Here is a 19,828-nt window from a genome sequence, read left to right as displayed (position 1 = left end):
GCGGCCCAGAGCGATCCCATTCCCTACACTTTGTCTCCCCTTGCAGGACGTGAGCTGTAATGAGATCCAGGTGCTGCCAGCTCAGGTGGGGAGGCTTCATGCCTTACGAGAACTCAACATCAGGAAGAACTGTCTTCACATGCTGCCTGAGGGTCAGTCCATCACACGTGATGCTATCCATGTTTCATCTCCCTGTGTTCTTTAGCGATATCCCATCATTTATTTAGGTTGACACTTTTGGCAAGAGCACCAGTCCTCTCACAGCCAAGACTGACACCTCTACTGCTTGTTTTGTGTTGGCTGTCATGTTACAGTCTGTGCAGCCAAAATGCCCTTGATGAATGATAAATAGTCGTACAACAGAGGTGAAGGATTCCTGGAGTCTAGACATGTTTTAACAATCCTTAAATGTAATGCAACAAATCATGCAGCCTCTGATATTAATAACAATGGTAATGATCTTATTTATAAAGTACTTTTCAAAACAGTTACAATATTTAAAACAGACAAGACATGAAAACTACTTTCAAAAGAACTGATCAAACCAGACTCCAAGATTTCTTGCAACAGGTTTGATATAATCCAACAGGGGACCAGCCAAAGGCAGAGGTTGTGGAGTAACGTGCTGTTTATATCATAAATAATAGTTTATATTGTATATTTTTTTATTTATAAGTTAGAAGGTGAAAGTGATAAGGGTTGCAATAATTAAGAGCAACTTTGGTGGTTAAGTGTGTTTAGGTCATATGAATTCACCCAGGCTGGACTGTTATGAAGCAGACATAAAGGCAGTTGTGGATACCTTTCCATAGTCTGTATGCATTTGAATTAGAGTGAATTAAATGAAAAAAAAAATAACACCATCACACCGTTGAAAGGACAGTTCACACCCAAATCAAGAATATCGATTCTTCCTCTTACCTGTAGTGCTATATGGCTAGATGGCACTCTTTGCAGAAATCATGACCCGGTCACTCTAGATAACCCACAGACCTTGTTGTGAGCAGTTTCATGTAGGAGCTTACTGAACTACACCCGTCAACTGTATCACCACACAGAAGGAAGCGTGCATCTACTGCTAGCTCAGCTGAGGAGGACACCATTAACGTTTACATCTCCCGCTGTCACAAGCACGAGCCTCTCGTCCATGAGTAGATGCGCCTTACCTTTGCGCAGTGATACTGTTGGTGGGTGGGGTTTGTTAAATTTGGAAAATAGTTCCTACATGAAACTGCTGACAACTATTTCTACGGATTATCTGGAGCAACTACCATGACGTTGCTGTTGAGTTTGTCAAATGTATTTTTTTAGCGCTTTGAGCACCACAAGCTGCCACCAGTTTAGAAGATGTGGGTGTTTACAAGGTAAGGTAGGTAGTGATTTTTGGAGTTTGACTCATACTAGGGACAAAAATCTAAAGTGTTGATTAATTTAACAGTGAATACTAAATCAACAGGGCACTCCTTTATGATGTACAAGAGATAAGACCATTGGGGACTTAGTTTTTAGGGTGTTGCCGTAGCATAACAAAGCATCCAACTCGCAGTGCATCACATTCAACATACGCTGTTCTCTGGTCTGTACTTGCAGAGTTGGCTGACCTGCCTCTCATCCGACTTGACTTCTCCTGCAATAAGATCACAGAGATTCCTCCAGCTTACAGGAAACTCAGGCAGTTGCAGCACATCATCCTAGATAACAATCCTATGCAGTCTCCACCAGCACAGGTGGGTGCATTCATGTCATGATTCTGTTTGTTCACATCATACAGGTGTTGAGTGTACACATGACATGCAGCATGAATGTTTTTTAAGGGTTTTCTGAGTTGACAGGCTGACATGTCGCTCTCATTCTAATGAACCTGGTACAGTTGCACCATCTAGTGGATGAATCAACAAAGTTCTCCCTCTTGTGGCTACAACACCTCTGACTCTTGAGCAGTGGTTCCCAACTGGTTCAGCCACAGGGTCCAGATTTCTCCTTAGTCATTAGTTCAAGGTCCACACAGTTTGATATGTTTAGCGTCATACTTGTGTTTGGCCATGTCATCCAGTTAGTTTGCTATCTCTTTCAAGTAGCTGTCTGTTAGTCACCCAGTCTACAGCAGGAAATTCCCAGAAATTCACTGTACTTCAAAATAAAGTGTGTCTTCTACAAACTTCACTTGCGGCCCTTTCAGAATGGACCCACGACCCACCAGTTGGGAACCACTACTCTAGAGACACCTTCCTATCTTGTCATTTCTCAGCTTGTACGCCTGTGATTCCTTTCCTCACCTCCTCTCCTCGTGTCTTAAGCCCTCCTAACTGAGATGTGAGCAGAGGAGGCAAGAAAGAGACACAAGGCACTTAACAAAATGAGACATCCATTCTTTGGAGCTGCCATTTTTAAGTGACGTCAATTAAACATGACATGTGGCACAGCTGCGCCATCAGCTGTGTGTGACACCTCTTTTATACATCTCGGGTCCAGAAAGGACTTCTACAAAGGATACACCTGTGCCTCCTCACTTACTGCTCTTCCGGCAAGCCTCCTCTCTCCTCAAGATGCATTTTGGGAATTGAGACATCCTTCAATGTGGTGTGCTAAGATCTAAGATTTGTGGGTCGCTGGGAGGAGGGAGGAAACGAGGAGGCAAAAAATAGAGGAATAACAAGATCCCCTGGTGTGCTTTTTTATGTTTCAGATTTGTCTCAAGGGCAAAGTGCACATATTCAAGTACCTGAACATCCAGGCGTGCAGGATGGACAAGAAGCCGGACACCCTGGACCTCCCCTCCCTCGGCAAGCGTTGCCTTCCACAGCCACTTACAGATAGGTACTGACACATTTATTGTCACTGTTATATCTTCCTTTAACATATTATTTGCATGTACAGTAGTTACCTGTTTCAAAATACAGCCCTAATGAGCAGTTTGGTTTTTTTTGCACATTTCCAGCATGGAAGATTTTTATCCCAGTAAGAACCACGGGCCTGACTCTGGAATCGGTAGTGACAATGGTGACAAGAGGCTGTCTACAACTGAGGTCAGAGTTCAAACACTTGAGCTCAGCTGATTGCCAATGCATGATGAACATGTTATCATGTTGTACTACTTAAATTCAACATTTCAAGATCCAAAAATGTAAAAGTACCTTGTGGAATTTTGTTTCTGATTCACTGCTGCTAGCCAGATGGTTGCATATAAATCTAACAAACGGAAAAACCCTCGCTGAGGCATTAGCACTCACAAGCAGACCCTCCAGACGAAGCAGCAGAGGATAAAACAGTCCTTACTAGGCAGTAGAAAAGTAGACGGGTACAACAAACAAATCGTGAGAGGCCAAAGCAGCAGGCAGTGGTAAAAAACTGGCAGAGGATCATAACAAAAATGGTGGGCAGAGCAGACAAAAGTCAAATAATGATGGCAACTTGGCAGCAGAATATCTGGCAAGAACTAAAAGCTTTGGACCAGGTAGACTGGCTAATGGGAGGCGGGTGTGCAGCTCGGGTGGGTAGGTGATCAGGGGTGACTTGCTGAGGTGGGAAGTTCTCCGAGGGTGACTGGTAGACAGATGGAGAACAGCTGAGTCATGACAGGAAAGGTTGTTGTGGGAAGTCACAAACTTCGAAACATGTGTAGTGACCACCTTTGCCCCCGACACTAGAAACCACCCTGCTGCTCCTGCTGCTGAGTCAGAGTGTTGCATTAGAAGCCAACATATGTCATAGACTTGGAATTTAACAGTCACTGGAAAAGTTATGGAATTAGTGAAAGTCGTTGAAAGTTTTGGAAAAGTAATCTCAGTGGATGAGCTTCCACCTAAGGTCACATAGCATCAAATGTATTTTCTGTAGCTGTCGACGTGTTGTAGCTCAAGTTTGCGATGTGTGTGAAAATGTGTGTGAACCCTGATCGTCAATCTTGTGAAAGCAGAATAACATTAGAGACTTCATCCAGTCACATTCGTTAAAAAGGAATACTAAAATACTGCACTAGAAATGAGGAGTACTTGTACACAAATAATCCACTCTCCTTTGCTTCTTCTCCTGCAGCCTTCAGACGACGACACTGTCAGCCTGCACTCTCAGGTTTCAGAGACAGCCCGTGCTGATGCCCTGTCGCTCCTCTCCAAAATGGATTCTTGCAAAGGTTACCGAAAATAAGTATCACATATTCCCTTTGAAAGCAATAACAGAGACACGGGGTGGTTGAATGAAGTGCCTAAAATGTGACAGTGTATTTGATGAACGCGGATGCTTCCTCCCTCTATCAGATCAGGATCTCTATGACTTTATAGACCCCAACCCGGACGAGGATCCTGCTCTGTCAGAGTGTGACGGGCAGCAGAGCAGTCATGTGTCTTGTATAAAGGTACGTGTATGTATCTGTTTATCAAAACGGATCATTTCAAACGTAAAGGAAATCAGAACGAGTTCCCCAGGAGATAAAATCAGTTACAGGCTGCTGGTTCCTGACATTATGCTTTTGTGTTTGTGTGTGTTTCAGGAACTGGAGAAAGTTCTTAACATGTCTCACCAAAGCAAAGATAAAGACGGCTGGAAAGAGGAGTCAGGGTGAGGTCGTAATTCACCACATCTTTGAACACTGATGCTTGAGCAAACATGTTTTGTCTTATTCATTTCACAATGCATGGAGCTCATGATTACAATAACTGCACAAGGAGTTCAATGGAAGAGAGGAGTTTCCTGATGGCAGCTTTTTCAATAATGAGTCACGAGTTGACAGGCTGTCATAAGGCTGAATAATTAAAAACAAAGAGCATGCAGCTCTTGAATGATGTCTCTGTGAAAATATTGCAGCACTAAAAAGCAAAAAAAAGGTGTTTGTAGATATATGAGCAAAGGTTTTCTACAAATCAGGAGACGCAGGCTGAAAACACATAATCCTGAAGCACTGATCAGTAGTTAGAGTAGCTGAGCGCTCGATCCGTCAGCTAGATGGCGCACCCCTGATGCAAGCAGTTAGCTCCTTTCATCAGCAGCTGCAAATATACAACGCGTGCCTCAGCTTGAATACTACTCCGCTGTGACACTAACTAATCGGTTTGATGGACAGGTGTGGACCTTGTATGTAAACACTACAAAATCCGCCAGCAGCTTTTATGAATACTCTCTTTGTGGGTTGTGCCAGTTTAAAACATCTGCAAATATTTTGGGAGGTTTACAATGCAAAAAGTTAGACAGCGATGTGCGGACGTGATTTATTTCACCTCAACAAGAAACAAATATCACGTGATTAAAAAGGTTAGTTTATATTACAGAATTTACCCAACACTCGTGGCTCTGTCAGTGAGGCTTTAGTGTTTTGACAGCTGTATTGAGGCTTTCTGAGTGATTATGTTGCTGCCAAATGTTTAAACGAGGGAGTCAAATAGGGTTATGGGGTTTTGTGACAATAGTAACTCTGATTCTGAACTTTTCCCCAGCTCTGACAAGGAGCAGCTGGTCGAGGAAGAGGACGATGAGCTGAAAGAAGTGCTGGATCTGAGGAAGATTGCTGTCCAGCTTCTGCAGCAGGAGCAGCAGAATAGGTGTGTGGCTCTCGCTTTTCTTGTAGTGACGTCACAAAAAGCCATCCCACTCTAACCAAATCACTCTGCGCTGCCATTAGTTTTGATCTCCGTTCTGCTGCACTGCGAAAACGTACCTCTTTCTTCTGTTACTTCCTCCTCACTCCTCTCAGGAGAGATTGTTGTTTAATCGTACAACCCGTGAAATCCTCTCTTATCTTATCCTCTCATCACATCTGTGCTCCTGTTCCTCAATAACCAAACAGATGTTCTGCCTGACATCCCCAAATATGGCTCCATCATCACCATTTTACCACCCTAACCCCCCCAAATCAAACTGTCACCAGCATTACTTCACTCACTCTCTGTGCACTCTTTTCCCTTCTTGACTATCTATTGTTCCCTGCTTTCTCCCTCAACTCAACCGCTGCACATTTGATGTACGGCTTCTAGACGACGGTCCTTAATTTGCAGAGCAGAGAGTCTTATTCACCGACGGAGAGTGACCGGCCGAGCACACAGGTAGATGAACTTTCTTTAACAGCATTTACAGGTCAAGGCTAAAAACTAGAGGAGGCCAAGTCTTTGGAGTCATGACCCCACGGCTGATCTGTTTCTTCTCTCAACTCTCTTAAAATTCTACTTTTATTTATTATTCATGTGGTCATTTCTCTTGTTTTTATGTCTTTGCAAAGCACTTTGTAACTGGTTTTCATAGATGGCATATAGATAAAGTTATTGTTTGTCACACAGTTGATAACCAGTGGTCGTTTCAATCACACTGACACAGTATGAGGAATTTCAGCTGTTTCTATGCTTGAATTCATGAAAATATTCTTGTCATAGAAATGGATTTAGCTCTCTTTACCTGTGAGGCTAGTTTATGCAAACTTCGAACTTAAATCAGTGCTGTTGTTAAAATGAAGACTCATCGATAGGCTGTTTAAAACTTGACAAAATAAACTTTTTAAATGGGTCTAAGTGTATTTTACCTGTTGGAATGTTTGTTAATGCACTCGCTGACAAGGAAACTATAAAGAAGGAGCGGTCATCATGACAGTGATCGTGTTCGAGGAGCCAGACTGTCTGTCTGACTGTGTCAGGTCAGTCAGAGTCAACGGGGCGGTGCAGTAAATCTCAATATATCTTTGTTGTTTCAAGTTTGACTGAAAAATCCTTCCACCAGATTAAAAAACACACTATCAGACACAATGGTGGACTCACAAATGCAGACTGAGATGAAATCCAAAGTTCAGGGTTTTTAATACAGTCAGGGTTAGTACACAAAAGGCAGTCAGCACAGGTAGAGGTAACCAAATCAACAGGCAAAAACTCACTGGTTTTAATACGAAAAAGGTCAATCTCATGAGGAATACACACTAAGGAGAACACTAGAAAGCTCTCACGAAGGCCAAGACAATCTAGCAGAGAACAAAGGGAAGACACAGACTTATATACCCTCTGACAGGGGAGATAATGAGACACAGGTGGAAGCAATCAGACGATCAGGGCGGTGGAAAACTTGACAGGACATGGGGAGGCAAATAACAGACTTTCAAAATAAAACAGGAAGCACATCACATTCAAACCCTGACACTGACAGATTTTTTTTTTTTTTTATCAAAATGTGTGCATTTCTTCTTCATTTTTTATTGGTCTCCAGACAGATCATGTCTCTGTCCAGCAGAGGCTGCGATGCAGTTGACGGATGTAATGTGTGTGTTTTTTTTTCATTTGAAGGTGAAACAACAAAGATTTTATGGGTTCTAGTGTGATTTGCAGTGCTCACCCCAGTGACATCAAAGTCTGGGTCCTCCTTACTGACATATGACCTTTCCTTCTATTTTACTTTCATTGGTAGCTGACAGGAAGTTGCAGGGACCAAAGCTGTCGCCCTAGCAACATATGAGCAATGAAACAACCCTTAAACAGACGCTCTTACTTACTGTCCCATCTGTTGTGCAGACAATTCCCCATTGTTTCTCAACTGGCAACATTTCCATTGAATTTGACTCAGCCCAATTGTTGCACAGTTTTGTATTTGTAAACATAGCATCCCGAGTGACGCATGGCAATCCATGCCTGTCATGTAACGTGAGTCATCACCATTGTCACAGTTGCACCTGTCTCTTTTTTGCAGATTCTTGAGTCACTCTGGAAGCTCCGGCAGCAAGCCGAGGCCACCGCCTCAGACGACTCGCAGGTATGCACTGTACCACATGTTCAGTCCTGCTGAGGACAAGCACACATTTACAACAGGGCCCTTGTAGAGGGCGTGTGGTAAAGATGACCAGGGGTTTCACAGCGCTCCATAGCCTAAAATTTTCTAGTAAGGAGGGATTTTTTTTTAATTATCAGAGTTATTCTTAGCAAGGAAGGCACAGAAACTTTTACCCTAGTGAGGAAGTGTCACTGACCTTTTTGCTTGGTATGACACATTGTTTTAACGGATGTAAGTGGTTGTCTTGTCATGACTTTGTGAGCCTGCAAGGTGTCGATATCCAGTGGAAATGAACTGTGATTGTGAAAGAGTTGTAGTAGTGTGATCCCTCTGCTGATGGATGGTTGAGACAGTTGAGACTGTTGTATTTTCCCAGTTGCGACTATCTTAGTGTGATCACATGTCTGGCATTATAGAGCATGAGAACATTGATGAGAACATTAATCCCTGCATGATCTGATCTGTAGCGTTCCACTGACTCACTGTCATCCAGTGTTTGGAGAATATTTCTTCTACCTCTTTGTCTTTCCACCATTTTCTAGTCTGTTTAAGAAACTCTTGAGCTTTTTAAAATACCTGAGGGGTTAAGATGCTCTGTGAATAACTTTTACTTTTATTTTGATAATTTTCTCAGAATTTTGTTTCAGTTTCAGTTTAGTTTATTTGAAAGGGACAATGCACATTAATAAACATTGTGTACAAAAAAAACACACATGTAAATGCACTTGAATTAGCTTAAAAAGCTAGTTTTCATCGATTGTCCCTTTGTCACAGGGAACAACTCTTAGTACAAGGAAGTTTTGTGAATACAGCCTCAGAAGCAATATATCTGCTTTGATTGTCACATGATGTCATTTACCTGTGCTGTTTGATCAGAAACTTGTGCCTCTGGAGGAATTATATATTTTTTCTGACTGGTTTTATGAAAAAGAGAGAAAAACAAAGTAAAACATCAAATTCGGAGGCAAATATTTCACTTTTTTCCAATAAATGATCTTTCCTGTTGTCTATAAATTCCTGAAAAATACAGTAATAACGGCCATCACAATTTCAAGGAGCTAAGGTTTTCATCCGTCCAATAGTCCAAAACTCAAAGCTCTAACATTCAGAATAGTATAAAGCAGAGATAACAACAGATACTCACATTATAAGTGATAAAACCAGTAGTGTCTGTCATTTTGCTTCATAAATGACTGAAAGTATGGCACAGGGTAAGGTTCAAAATTAAGTCTTTTGAGAAGTCTGCAAAAACTATATCGTTGCCAAAGCCAGCTACTGATCTGGCCAATGATAAGTTGCTGCTGGTGACTGAATAACCGGCAGTGGGAAATTAGAAGTCAATTATTTATTTAGCTTCTGAGGCATGAGTTACCTTCTTGGTCGAATGAATAATACAATAATAATACATTTTATTTAAAAAGGCGCCTTTCAAAACACCCAAGGTCACTTTACAGCACCTTACACCTGACGACCCCATTGAAATCGTTAGCTCCTTCAACCACCCAACCCCGAAATGTCACCATCTGTCTCACAACACTGTCTCGAGGTATATGCAAGGATTGTAACACCTAGTCCTGAACTTAGTATGTGGTCATGCGCAAGCTCGGCTCAGGGAGAAGGACGCCCCTGCCATGCAGGGTCCCCAGCACTCTGGATCTTAACATCCCATCCTGTGTATTTAAAACAGAGCATAAAATAACATACAGGGCAAGATACATGAGTTGGGCAAACAGATATTGTTGCTGTGATAAAATCAATTAGACTGTAGGGTGGGTTTTGAGATGGTATTTGAAGAATGTTTTGCTGTCAGACTTTCCAGTGTGTGGAGGTAGGGAGTTTCAGAGCCTCGGGGCAGTGCAGCTGAAAGCCCTGGCACCCGTGGTGTTGAGGCGTGAGGTGGGAATGGTTAGGAGACCAGCAGAGGAAGAGTGAAGGGAGTAGGAGGGGGTGTACTCCTGGAGAAGGTCAGAGAGATAGGTGGGGGCTAGGTTGTGCAGGACTTTGAAGGTGAACAGACGGTTTTTGTAGACAATCTGGTACTCAACAGGGAGCCAGTGTAATTTGATGAGGACAGGGGTGATGTGTTTGGATGATTTGGTGCGGATAATGATCCAGGCAGCAACTTATGCCTCTAACCTTGCAATCCACTGGATCAGCCACTGGCTTTACTGGTCTTTACCTTCCAATGCCAGGGCTTGCAACCAGCGTGGACGCTAATATTCAGATATTACCCAGATAATATCCTGCATGTTCAGGTTAATCGCAGGGCAGCTCTGTAGTGTTTAATTTCTGATTCTAATCAGACTTGAGGACATTGAGCCTCATGCAAGAATCACTTGGAAACAAATCTCAAAAATGTTTACAAGAGAGAGATACTTAGGTCCATAGTTTCTTTAAAGTCATCTGATGCTACTCGTGTCTTTATCCTAGTGCTTCTCTGGATGAAGGAAGTAGTGGAGCATCGGTGCTGAGTGGACAGGTACAAACTCCTTTTCTTCAAAGCAAACATACCATGAGTCAAAATGTCCCGAGTCTATCAGTTTCTTTGTTTATGCTCGCGTCTCCCATTCCTCATATGATGTTTTCTCTCTGGACGGATGAAGAGGATGATTTTTTTTTTGATGTGCTTGCTTGCAGCCTTCTTCCTCCTGCTCCTTTGATGGCAGCCTGAAGACAGATCAGTCAGACTCAGAGCCAAAGTGGCCCGAAGTCCCACCAGTCCTCAATCAGAATGAAGATCGCAGGCGGAACAAGTACCTGAGAAAAGATTATCTGAAGGTATGAGCGTGCGCACGCCTCCCCATAACCGCAGCAGTATAATTTATGGTTACTTTGATTAAAAATAACACAGTGAAAGAATGTAGGATGATCGTAAGTCATTCTTTTATAATGAGTACATCAGCACGATGTCTACGAAACAGACAGTCAACAACACAAGTCTCCTCAAGTTTGCATCCATAGTCAGACACCCATTCAACCAGAGAACACAAATAGAGGTTAGCAAAGTAATTAGTGTGAAATCGTAAAAAGAACATGTCTTTCCTTTCCTGACAGTATAAGTGTCAGAGTGCTCGGAAAAGCTCCAGTGGGAACGATGACTGTGAGGTGAGTTTAAGAAACTTCCTGTGTGAATAAACATCTAAACATCATAGTATTTCAAAACATCTTTCAGTGCTAAGACAATGCCTCATTCTGGTTTCATGAATGTTGTGTCTGCAGGAGGGCTTGCGCAATGCCGAGTTTAGCACCACTCTGACAGTGTTTGGACTCAAGCCCAGATCAGGTAATGTGGTTGTTGAATGACACTGTCAACTGTTTGGCTCCATGTTTTTCCTTTTCACTGCAGTAGTAATCACGGAGCTGAAGTTTAAAAATAGTCCCCTACAGGGTTATTGTCTTTTAAATATGCAATGGGAATGTAGGATATCACCTCTCCATGTGCGTGAGGAAGTTCACGTCTAGCGTGACATGAAGTCCATGCCCTATGTCCTCTTCTGAAGAGACACTTGAAGCTGGAGTGCGGGACTTTAACATATTAATGACTGTCTGCTACATGCAAGCCCCTGCGAAACAAGTTTACGCAATGCTGATTAAGTCTATCACTGTCAGGGAAAGCATCTTCTGTTCTGTAGTATACTGGAGTTGTGGTGTCTGTGGCGACTTTTCCATGCTGGCACACAGGAAATATCTCATTTCACATGAACCAGCCGGAGCTAAAGGGGGCAGGAGGGAGGAGGAGAACACAACAATGGAGCAGCAGCTGGGAGTATGGCGAAAACTGTTGCGGAAAATGTGTGTTAGATGGTTCAAATAAAAAACTTTGTATCCAGAAGATAGACTAAAGTCAAAAAAGACTTGAAGGGAGTGCTCCTATGGGCTCCTACGGGAAGATGTGGCAAGCTCACCTGTATGCATACGTCATAAGCATGCGTCGACAGTGTTTGTGTTATTACTCTCACTGCCAGAGGGGGGAGACAAAAGCTCCATGCTCAGGCTTTAAGTTTTTTTTTTTGTTTGTTTTGTTTTTTTCCCCCAAATTTTATTTAACAGGGACCATGTGTTATAAACATTAATCTCGAATCACAAGAAGAGATGCATAACACCAGATTTAGCTGACAGCTAGTTTCCATCTGCGGTCCCCACATAAGATAACAAATAACAAAAAACAACAACAAATAAACAAACAAAATAAGTTAACAGACAGTCAATGTTAATTGCTGTCCCCTCACAGTACAACATCAGCACGGCCACACATAGTCACAACCAACACATTTACTGTAACAGCAACTTGCCAGATCTTGTGGCTCTGTTTGATTGCTCCGAGGTGAGCTGAAAGAATTTTTTAAGTGGGCGAGGTGCAGTGCCATGGACAATTTTAAAAACCAGCAGTAGATCGGAATACATCACGAAGTTCTCAAAGTTCATCATGTTATGTTTAGCGAGTATGTTACAGTGATGATACATTAGCGTTTTCTTATCAAATGTTTTCAGCGCTTGCTTGTAGAGTGATACAAGTGGCATAAGAGTTGTACGATTTGTTTGGGACCAGCAAGTTATACAATATGAGAAGTAGGACAAAATCATAGCATGCAAAAAGGTCTTAGCTGCCTCGTCTGTGAGAGAGTTTCTTATATATCTAAAAGTAACTAAGTAAAAGTGTAAAATTAGTAAAAAGCAAAACATATTTATGTAAAATCTACCTCATTCATTTGCTGTCATTGAGTCTCTTTTACTAAGGATACCTTCAAATCAATGGGACGAACTGAATGAGTCTTTGTTAGGTCCAGTTAGCCTCCACTAATCTAAAAAAATCAAAATGAAGTTTGCATAAACAGAGAGGCAGTGATCCATTTTAACCCAAGGCTCATAGCTGAAGCCAAGTTTTTTTTTTTAGGTGGAGTCCCGGCATCCCTTCTCTGGAAGTGGGGAAGGTTTCTGAGGAACTGTTGATCTGTTCTTTATCGGTGCATTAGCAGTCAAGGACAAGGTGCAACAGGATTCATGTCTCTTCCTGACACGCTTTATTTGGGTGCATGAGTAAATCTTGTTTCAGTGCCCAAAAAAGTCATGGAAATGTGTTTTTATTGTTGCTGATTATAGCTATCTGTAGAAACAACACTTGACTAAAGTAAAAGTATCAATACAACACTGTAAAAACACTCCATTGCACTTACAAGTCCTGCATTGAAAATGTTATTTAATAAAAAGTATGTGAGCATAATCACAGTACTCAATTACTTGTGCACTCATTTGCAGCTGGTTGAGTTGCAGCTAATTCTTTAAGTTTGATACAAGGCTGCAACTAATGACAGTCTTCACCATGGATCCATCTGCTGATTATTTTCTCGATTAATCAATTTGTTATTTGTTTTGTTAAACTTAAAAAAAATAGAGAGTAACTCCATGACAATCAACAAGAACCAAAGTGACACATTCATGTTGCTTGTTTTGTCCAACCAGCTTTGGGCTCTGACATTCATGCCGTTGCCGCCTGACACAATCCACCCACTTAAACACCAGTGCAGACCAGAGGCCAAGTTGACACCTTGAGCTCTTTGTCCCATTCCTGGGGTCATTCCTGAGCAGTACTTGCATTACGGTACATTATCCTGTGGGGGGGGGGGGGGGGGCATCCAAGGTTTCCCAGCAGAACAGTGAACTGTAACAAAATGGGTTTTAATGTTTTGGCTGATCGGTGTATATGTAATGTGTATTTTCATTGCAGGTTTGGTCTTAAAATTCATAAAAGGTGGTATTAAAAAGGTCTTAAAAAGTCTTAAATTTTACTTATCTAGACACCCTGGATTAAATAAGTCTGCAGATCCTCACTTTTAAGAGGCTGAAACTGTGAAATGTTTGGCATTTTCTCTTAACGTGATTAATCTGTTTTGTTGCAGAATTGCTTTAAAGGTTCTGTATGTAATATTCAGAGCAGTAATACAGCAGCAAACCACTATTTGTTATGTAAAAACAGAGAGGAGTAACCACTCATGACCACAGAATGACATCAGGCTCCCTCTGTGTGGTTTGTTGCAGTGGACTGTCCAGCCATGCGTGCATGTTAGTGCAAGTGTGTATACCAGTAGTTCATTGCTGCCACTTTGCACTGCACTTATACTCTGGTTATAGCTTATATCAGGATGGTGTCGCCACAGATGCGTAGTGCCCACCCTCTGTTTCCTCCCTGGTTAACACTGTTAGCTGTTTATGGAGTTAGCACCGTTAGCTGTTAGCCGCCGGCTCAGCCACCTCCATGATTAGAGTGCTTTCTGAATTCACATTGAGCCTCTGTAATTGGCTAATTGTTCTGTCTCCATTGTTATATAAAATGTTTGTATCATGTATTATTAGAAGCTAAGGTTTTAGAACTTAAGTGAGCAAATGAGGAACAAGGATTTGTGTAGGATGCAAAACTTTTTACGAGAAGATTTGTGGGAAACACTCGTCCATATTCTACAAAATAAAGATAAAAGGTGATGCTGGAAGTATTCATCACATCTCAACCATTGTTTTATAGGAGGTAAAAGCAAGATGCAATCATATTTCTTGGTGACATCACCCTTTTTTCAGATAAGAAAGATAATATCAAGGTTTCTTGGATATTATCAAAGGGTTTTGGTTTTTGGCTTTACAAGAGATTTTCTTTTCAGCAGACTTTCCAGGAATGAAAGGTGCCTATCTGTTATGACCTGAAGTAGCTTTGCCAGGAATGTCAACAGTAGCTATTTCTAGGATTCTGGGTTATCTGGAACTGAGCACGCTTCATTTATTTTTTCAGCTTTCACCAGAGGAAGCCGCCAGGAGTACAGCTCGACAGACCCCAGTTTCACCATGAGGAGGAAGATGGAGCACTTGAGAGAGGAAATGGAGCAGATTGGACTGTTACGGCAGGTCAGAAGCTTCTGGGCTTGTTTATGCTTTTGTATTTTGCACAAAACACTCAGTCATTCACAGGCTGAAGCCTGCCAGATCCTGCTTTTGTTCCAGTGTTTATACCTTTAAGTGAATAAGTGGTAACTAATACCAGAGGAGTGCGTGTGTCCACTTAATGTCTGACAAGTCCCCAGCAACGCTTTCCAGGTCCTCCTAGGGAACCCCGAGGTGTTCCCAGGCCAGACGAGATATGTAATAGTAAATAGTAACGCTTTGGTTAAAATGCGTGTTTCTGAAGTGCTGAGCAAATGACTGGATAAATAAGACTTGGGTTATACTGCATGAGTTGTGTGAGTTTGATAAAGTTTTGCTGTTGCTTAACGTGGTCCCCAATCAATTCATCAATTAATTATTTTCTGTGGAGGCAGACGAGAAAAACAAGTTTTCTTCATGAGTTCAAGTTAACATGGCTTGACTAATTGATTTACAAATGGTCATTTTGTGGTTTAGGTTTTCCTCCAAGGCCCTTTCAGACACAGCATGATTCGAGTTGCGCATGCAGCTGGGTTCAGCACACATTAGACTAGGTGTTCAAGGAAGTTTCAGAGGAGCGGGGGCAGAATTTTCAGAACTCCTAGCAGCACAGCATCATTTTGTTGTTGCCAGCAACAAAGAAAATTATAAAAAAAAATTCCCTCTTTACCTCAGAAAAGAAACAGCAAAAGGTCTGTAGAGCCACTGAGGGGGAGGTCTTTGTAAAGCAAAAAACAAGCCTAAGCTATATTCATCATATAGGCTACACATATGCCTCCATACATGCTTTGTGTTGATATGCCTACTTGGTTGGAAACGTGTTTCCAAGACAGGGCCGTTGTAGCGTTGTGTCTGAAAGTGGCCCTTAGTGACCTTCTTTTAGAGGAGGAGATGTTTTGTGAATAGCTGCCGTTTTCAGACAGTGAGTTGACACAAGTGACAGGATAATTACATAACGCATCTGTTGTATAAGACTTCATACTCATGTGTGAACACGCAGAATTCACATTCCAATGTGTTTATCCTTCATACATTCACCCACATGGTCAATAAGTATATGCTTAATCTGGAGTTCCTAATAACAGATGAGCCACTTGAACCACTTCAATTCCCGTTGACTGTATTTTCCATTTTACACTATTTGTGGCACTTTGCAATTATTAAAGTGCACTTTATTTGTAAACAAACAAAAGTCAGGTTCACAATCAGTACTACTCACCAAAGCTCATTGTTTGTATCTTCTGGGTATCACAAACATGTTGAGTGCATTTCCCTTCCATAAAACAGTTGCATTCTTAAGTATTTTGAATCCATCATTGTTTACATTCATGTTTACTAGTTGGCAGTCTTCTTCTTCTGCGTATTTGTTGGCAGATGGCCGCATGTGTTGGTGCATTGCTGCCACCCTTTGATCAGTGGAATTCTGTATCCACAGGATACCTTTACCATGCGGACTTTAATATCACTGAGTGATTTAAAACACCGTCGGATACAGCCTTCAGCTACTGCTCACTTGGTTGAAGTTTAAACTATATATAGAAGTATAGTATCTTTTCCTACGAGAAAAGGACAAAGACGATATTTGGCCTAATTCACCAGCTGAAGAAGAATTTTTTTCTTGAAACCCACTTGTGCTGTTTTCCCAAATGTTCTACCAATGTTTTCTTGTTTGGGATTCGTTGTTAGGTAAGAACAGAATCTGAGCACACCTAAGCACTCTTACACACACTTTGCGCTGACATGTTTGTGCAGAATGATAGGTTTTTTGTTCACTTAATGATAGGCTTTATGGCGGCACAGTAGTGCAATGGTTGGCATTGTCACCTCACAGCAAGAGGGCTCCTGGTTCAAACCCGAGTTGGTGGGTTCAAATCCCGGGGTGGGGGAGCCCCCCATGTGCGAAGCTTGCATGTTCTCCCCATATCAGTGTGGGTTTTCTCCAGCTTCCTCCCACAGTCCAAAGACATGCACATTAGGTTAACTGGTGGCTCTAAATTGGGCTGGAGCCTATCCCAGCTGACACTGGGCGAGAGGCATAAGACAGACAACCATTCACACTCACATTCACACCTTCGGCCAATTTAGAGTCACCAATTAACCTGTATGTCTTTGGACTGTGGGAGGCTGACGCTGACACAAGGAGAACATACAAACTCTGCACCAACACCACTGTACCGCAGAAAAGCATTATGGTCTTTTAAAATAAACACCAGGCCTTGTTAACCCTTTAGTTCACATCAGATAAGTAAGTAAGTAAACTTTTATTTATATAGCACCCTTCATAGTATGCCTACACAGAGTGCTTAACAGTACAAACAATAAAACCACAGTTCAATCAGTCACAATAAACGTGCAACCGAAACATTCAAGAAAACATACACACAAGGCATATGGCAATGCAAGGTCAGTGCATGTAGAAGCATGGGAACCATGCCATCTTATAACTAGTTATTGATCATCTAGAAAATGTCAGACGAAGCAGGCGAGACAAAAAGTGACAGAGCAACATTCCGACTAAGTTACTGATAACTTACAGAAAATTGCTTGACATAATCCAGCTTCCTCCTCACCTTAGTACGCCCTCTCTCTGTCTCTCTCTCAAGCACATACATGCAGATCTTGTAGAGCGCTGTGGCGCCCGTCTCTGTCCTCAGTCCTGACAGTTGTACTACTGTAATGTGGAACATTTGCAGGCTTGTTGTTTCAACAAGATGTAATTTAAGCATCCCATGTAGCATTTTTTGTGCTATTTTATATCAACTCCTGAGGCTACTAAATCTAATACTTTGTTTGGCATGCAGTTCGAAGCTATTGATGTTTTTTTCTACCATTTCTAGAGTTTCAGATGGGCATTCTTGACTTAATTCTCTCAGTTTTTGTTCTTCTGAATGCCCTGCGGCCTTATGCCCTTTATTGGGGATCAGTGGAGTGTTAACCTATGCTGATTAAAATCAACTGGCACCTCCGTTAAAGGGTTTTTTTTGGGAGTTTTTCCTTATCCACTGCAAGGGTCCTAAGGACAGAGGGATGTCGTATGCTGTAAAGCCCTCTTAGGCAAATTGTGATTTGTGATACTGGGCTTTATAAATAAAATTGATTGATTGATTGATCTGTTTTCAACTTTTGAAGACAATGGAATTCATCATTTTAAGAAACAATTCTGGGGTTTAAGAACATGTCATGAAGCTGACTTACTTTTCTTAGGTCCTTTCTTAAGAACAAATTTAAGAAAAAACGTAGGAAGCAGGGGCGATTGCTCTGAGACAACAAGGGAGGCTGAACTTCCCCTAAAATTGCATAGAAGAAATGGTCAAATATGCGCTATTGAATTTACATTAAAATAAGAATTTACATTGCATTAAATGTGCGCTAGGATGCGTTTAACATCATGACTATGATGTTCTAACCTCAGCTGTTTTTCAAACGCGACCTCCCTGTCATACATTCTCGTGTCAGCACGGTGGACGCGGAGCCTCCAAGAATTCCTATTAAGACAGCGCTGGGCAGGTTTTTTTAATGCAGCAAAGGGAGACAGTCATTGGATAAATACGACAAAATTGTCACTTCCAGGGAGGTTCAGCTTCCCGGGGACCTAATGGAGCGGTAGGCGGGAGAGGACGCTCGGTGGTATGCATGATGTTTGGAGTAATTGTCTGAAAGGCTGAACCCCTTTATGATTCGCATTTCGAGCTCAGTCCCATGCGGATATATATGCAAATGGCGAGTGTCGTCCGGAGTTTCTTATTTCCATAAGCGATATAGCTCATTTTCACCACAATTCAGGTGTTTAAACCCATCTGAAAATCTTTGAGGTGTGTTTTGCTGTGGTTCTGTGGCATGAGTGTGGTTGAAAAACAGCTTAAATCAAATGTTCCTTTTATAAGTTACTGCCTCGCTACAATATGACAGATTTTATGATGTAAACTTAAAGTGAACTTCCCCTGTTTGAAAGACCAGCAGCCGCCACTGGTAGCAAGGTACTGTTGAATGAGGCCCATTATGCGGATGAGGAAGAGTAAGAATAACTGGATGAACCACATTATTGTCAGTGGGATTTAACCTAATTGGTCTGTCTCATATCCTGGTGCCAATACCTTCATGATCTCTGTGAAAAAAGTCAAGCTTAAGATCTGAAGCATCACACCATGAAGACAAAAGGGAAGGCAAGTTGACATCCTAATCTGGATTGTGCAAAATAAAAAAAGATGAGTGAAGCTGAGTGTCTGCTTGCAAGTTGTCTGTACAGAAATACTGAAGAATCAACTTTAACCAGCAAGATAGAGACTGTTGGACACACCTAAACTGTGTGAGTAGAAGAGCATGGTGTCCTTGGCTTAAAACCAAAGGTAAGCAAAGATAGGAGACGGAAAACAGTTGGAAGATAAGATTTAGGGTGTCCCAGATTGTCTACAAGAACAAGGACAGAGATGTGACGTCATGTGCTTGGCAAGACCAAAGAACCAATAGAGACCTCAGTGGCATGTAGCTCACTGAGTTAATGACAGGAACACAAAGTGGGAGGCTGTTTAATAGTTGACAGCAGCAAGGCAAGGAACGTAAGGCATGCACAGGCATAATAGAACAGATGTTCCCTTTACTAGGAAACCAGCCACTGACAATCAGTTAGGACACCATCTATGTTGACTAATAATAATGCAATGTGGAGAACTTCTTAGATGCAAGTGGCAGTGTTCTCAACATTTCAAGGCCTTTTTGTCCATGTTGGCTTAAAAGTCTTGACCTTGACCAAGACGTGAGGTCGTGACTGAGTGAACTTTCTGTCTCAATCAAATCATTGTCATGGCTTGTGAGAGATTACACGACTTTGCGTTCCCAGGAAAGTGTTCTGGATGGAACTACAGTGGAGGTCAGATTACACAAAGGAAAGTGCAGAGATTCACATTTAGAAAACACCATGCTAAGCAGAACAACCCCTTGTCCATCAACTTTATGGAGAAAGCCAGAAAGAACTTACCATGTCTCATATCCTGTGCCTGCCCCTCGTTTACTGGCTCTCGATGACAAACACACAGCATTCATTTGACTCTGCCCAACTAGCTGCAGGACCTGGACTTTGCTTATGATATGATTGTACAAGAACAAACAGGCTCTCTTTTACTGACAGATAGTCTTGCAGCACCAACATTGATAGATGATACTCTGCGGTACATGATTCCTGCTACTGTGA

At 41.9% G+C, this 19,828-nt stretch overlaps 1 protein-coding gene across 1 annotated transcript in view; it reads left to right on the top strand.

Annotated features, from left to right (window-relative positions):
• Positions 1-19,828, top strand: part of lrch2 (leucine-rich repeats and calponin homology (CH) domain containing 2) — a 43,525-nt gene that overhangs the window by 11,780 nt on the left and 11,917 nt on the right. The window contains exons 4-18 of the mRNA XM_050041064.1: positions 47-152; positions 1,591-1,727; positions 2,687-2,817; positions 2,939-3,026; positions 4,036-4,132; positions 4,257-4,354; positions 4,490-4,557; positions 5,430-5,534; positions 5,967-6,035; positions 7,654-7,716; positions 10,165-10,213; positions 10,372-10,512; positions 10,789-10,839; positions 10,954-11,017; positions 14,513-14,625. Coding sequence (XP_049897021.1) covers positions 47-152; positions 1,591-1,727; positions 2,687-2,817; positions 2,939-3,026; positions 4,036-4,132; positions 4,257-4,354; positions 4,490-4,557; positions 5,430-5,534; positions 5,967-6,035; positions 7,654-7,716; positions 10,165-10,213; positions 10,372-10,512; positions 10,789-10,839; positions 10,954-11,017; positions 14,513-14,625 — 1,380 coding nt within the window. The remainder of the gene's footprint in view (positions 1-46; positions 153-1,590; positions 1,728-2,686; positions 2,818-2,938; positions 3,027-4,035; positions 4,133-4,256; positions 4,355-4,489; positions 4,558-5,429; positions 5,535-5,966; positions 6,036-7,653; positions 7,717-10,164; positions 10,214-10,371; positions 10,513-10,788; positions 10,840-10,953; positions 11,018-14,512; positions 14,626-19,828) is intronic.

The sequence above is a fragment of the Epinephelus moara genome, chromosome 3 (genome assembly GCF_006386435.1).
Source record: "Epinephelus moara isolate mb chromosome 3, YSFRI_EMoa_1.0, whole genome shotgun sequence".
NCBI lineage: Eukaryota > Metazoa > Chordata > Actinopteri > Perciformes > Serranidae > Epinephelus > Epinephelus moara.
This window is presented reverse-complemented; position numbering and strand designations above follow the sequence as displayed.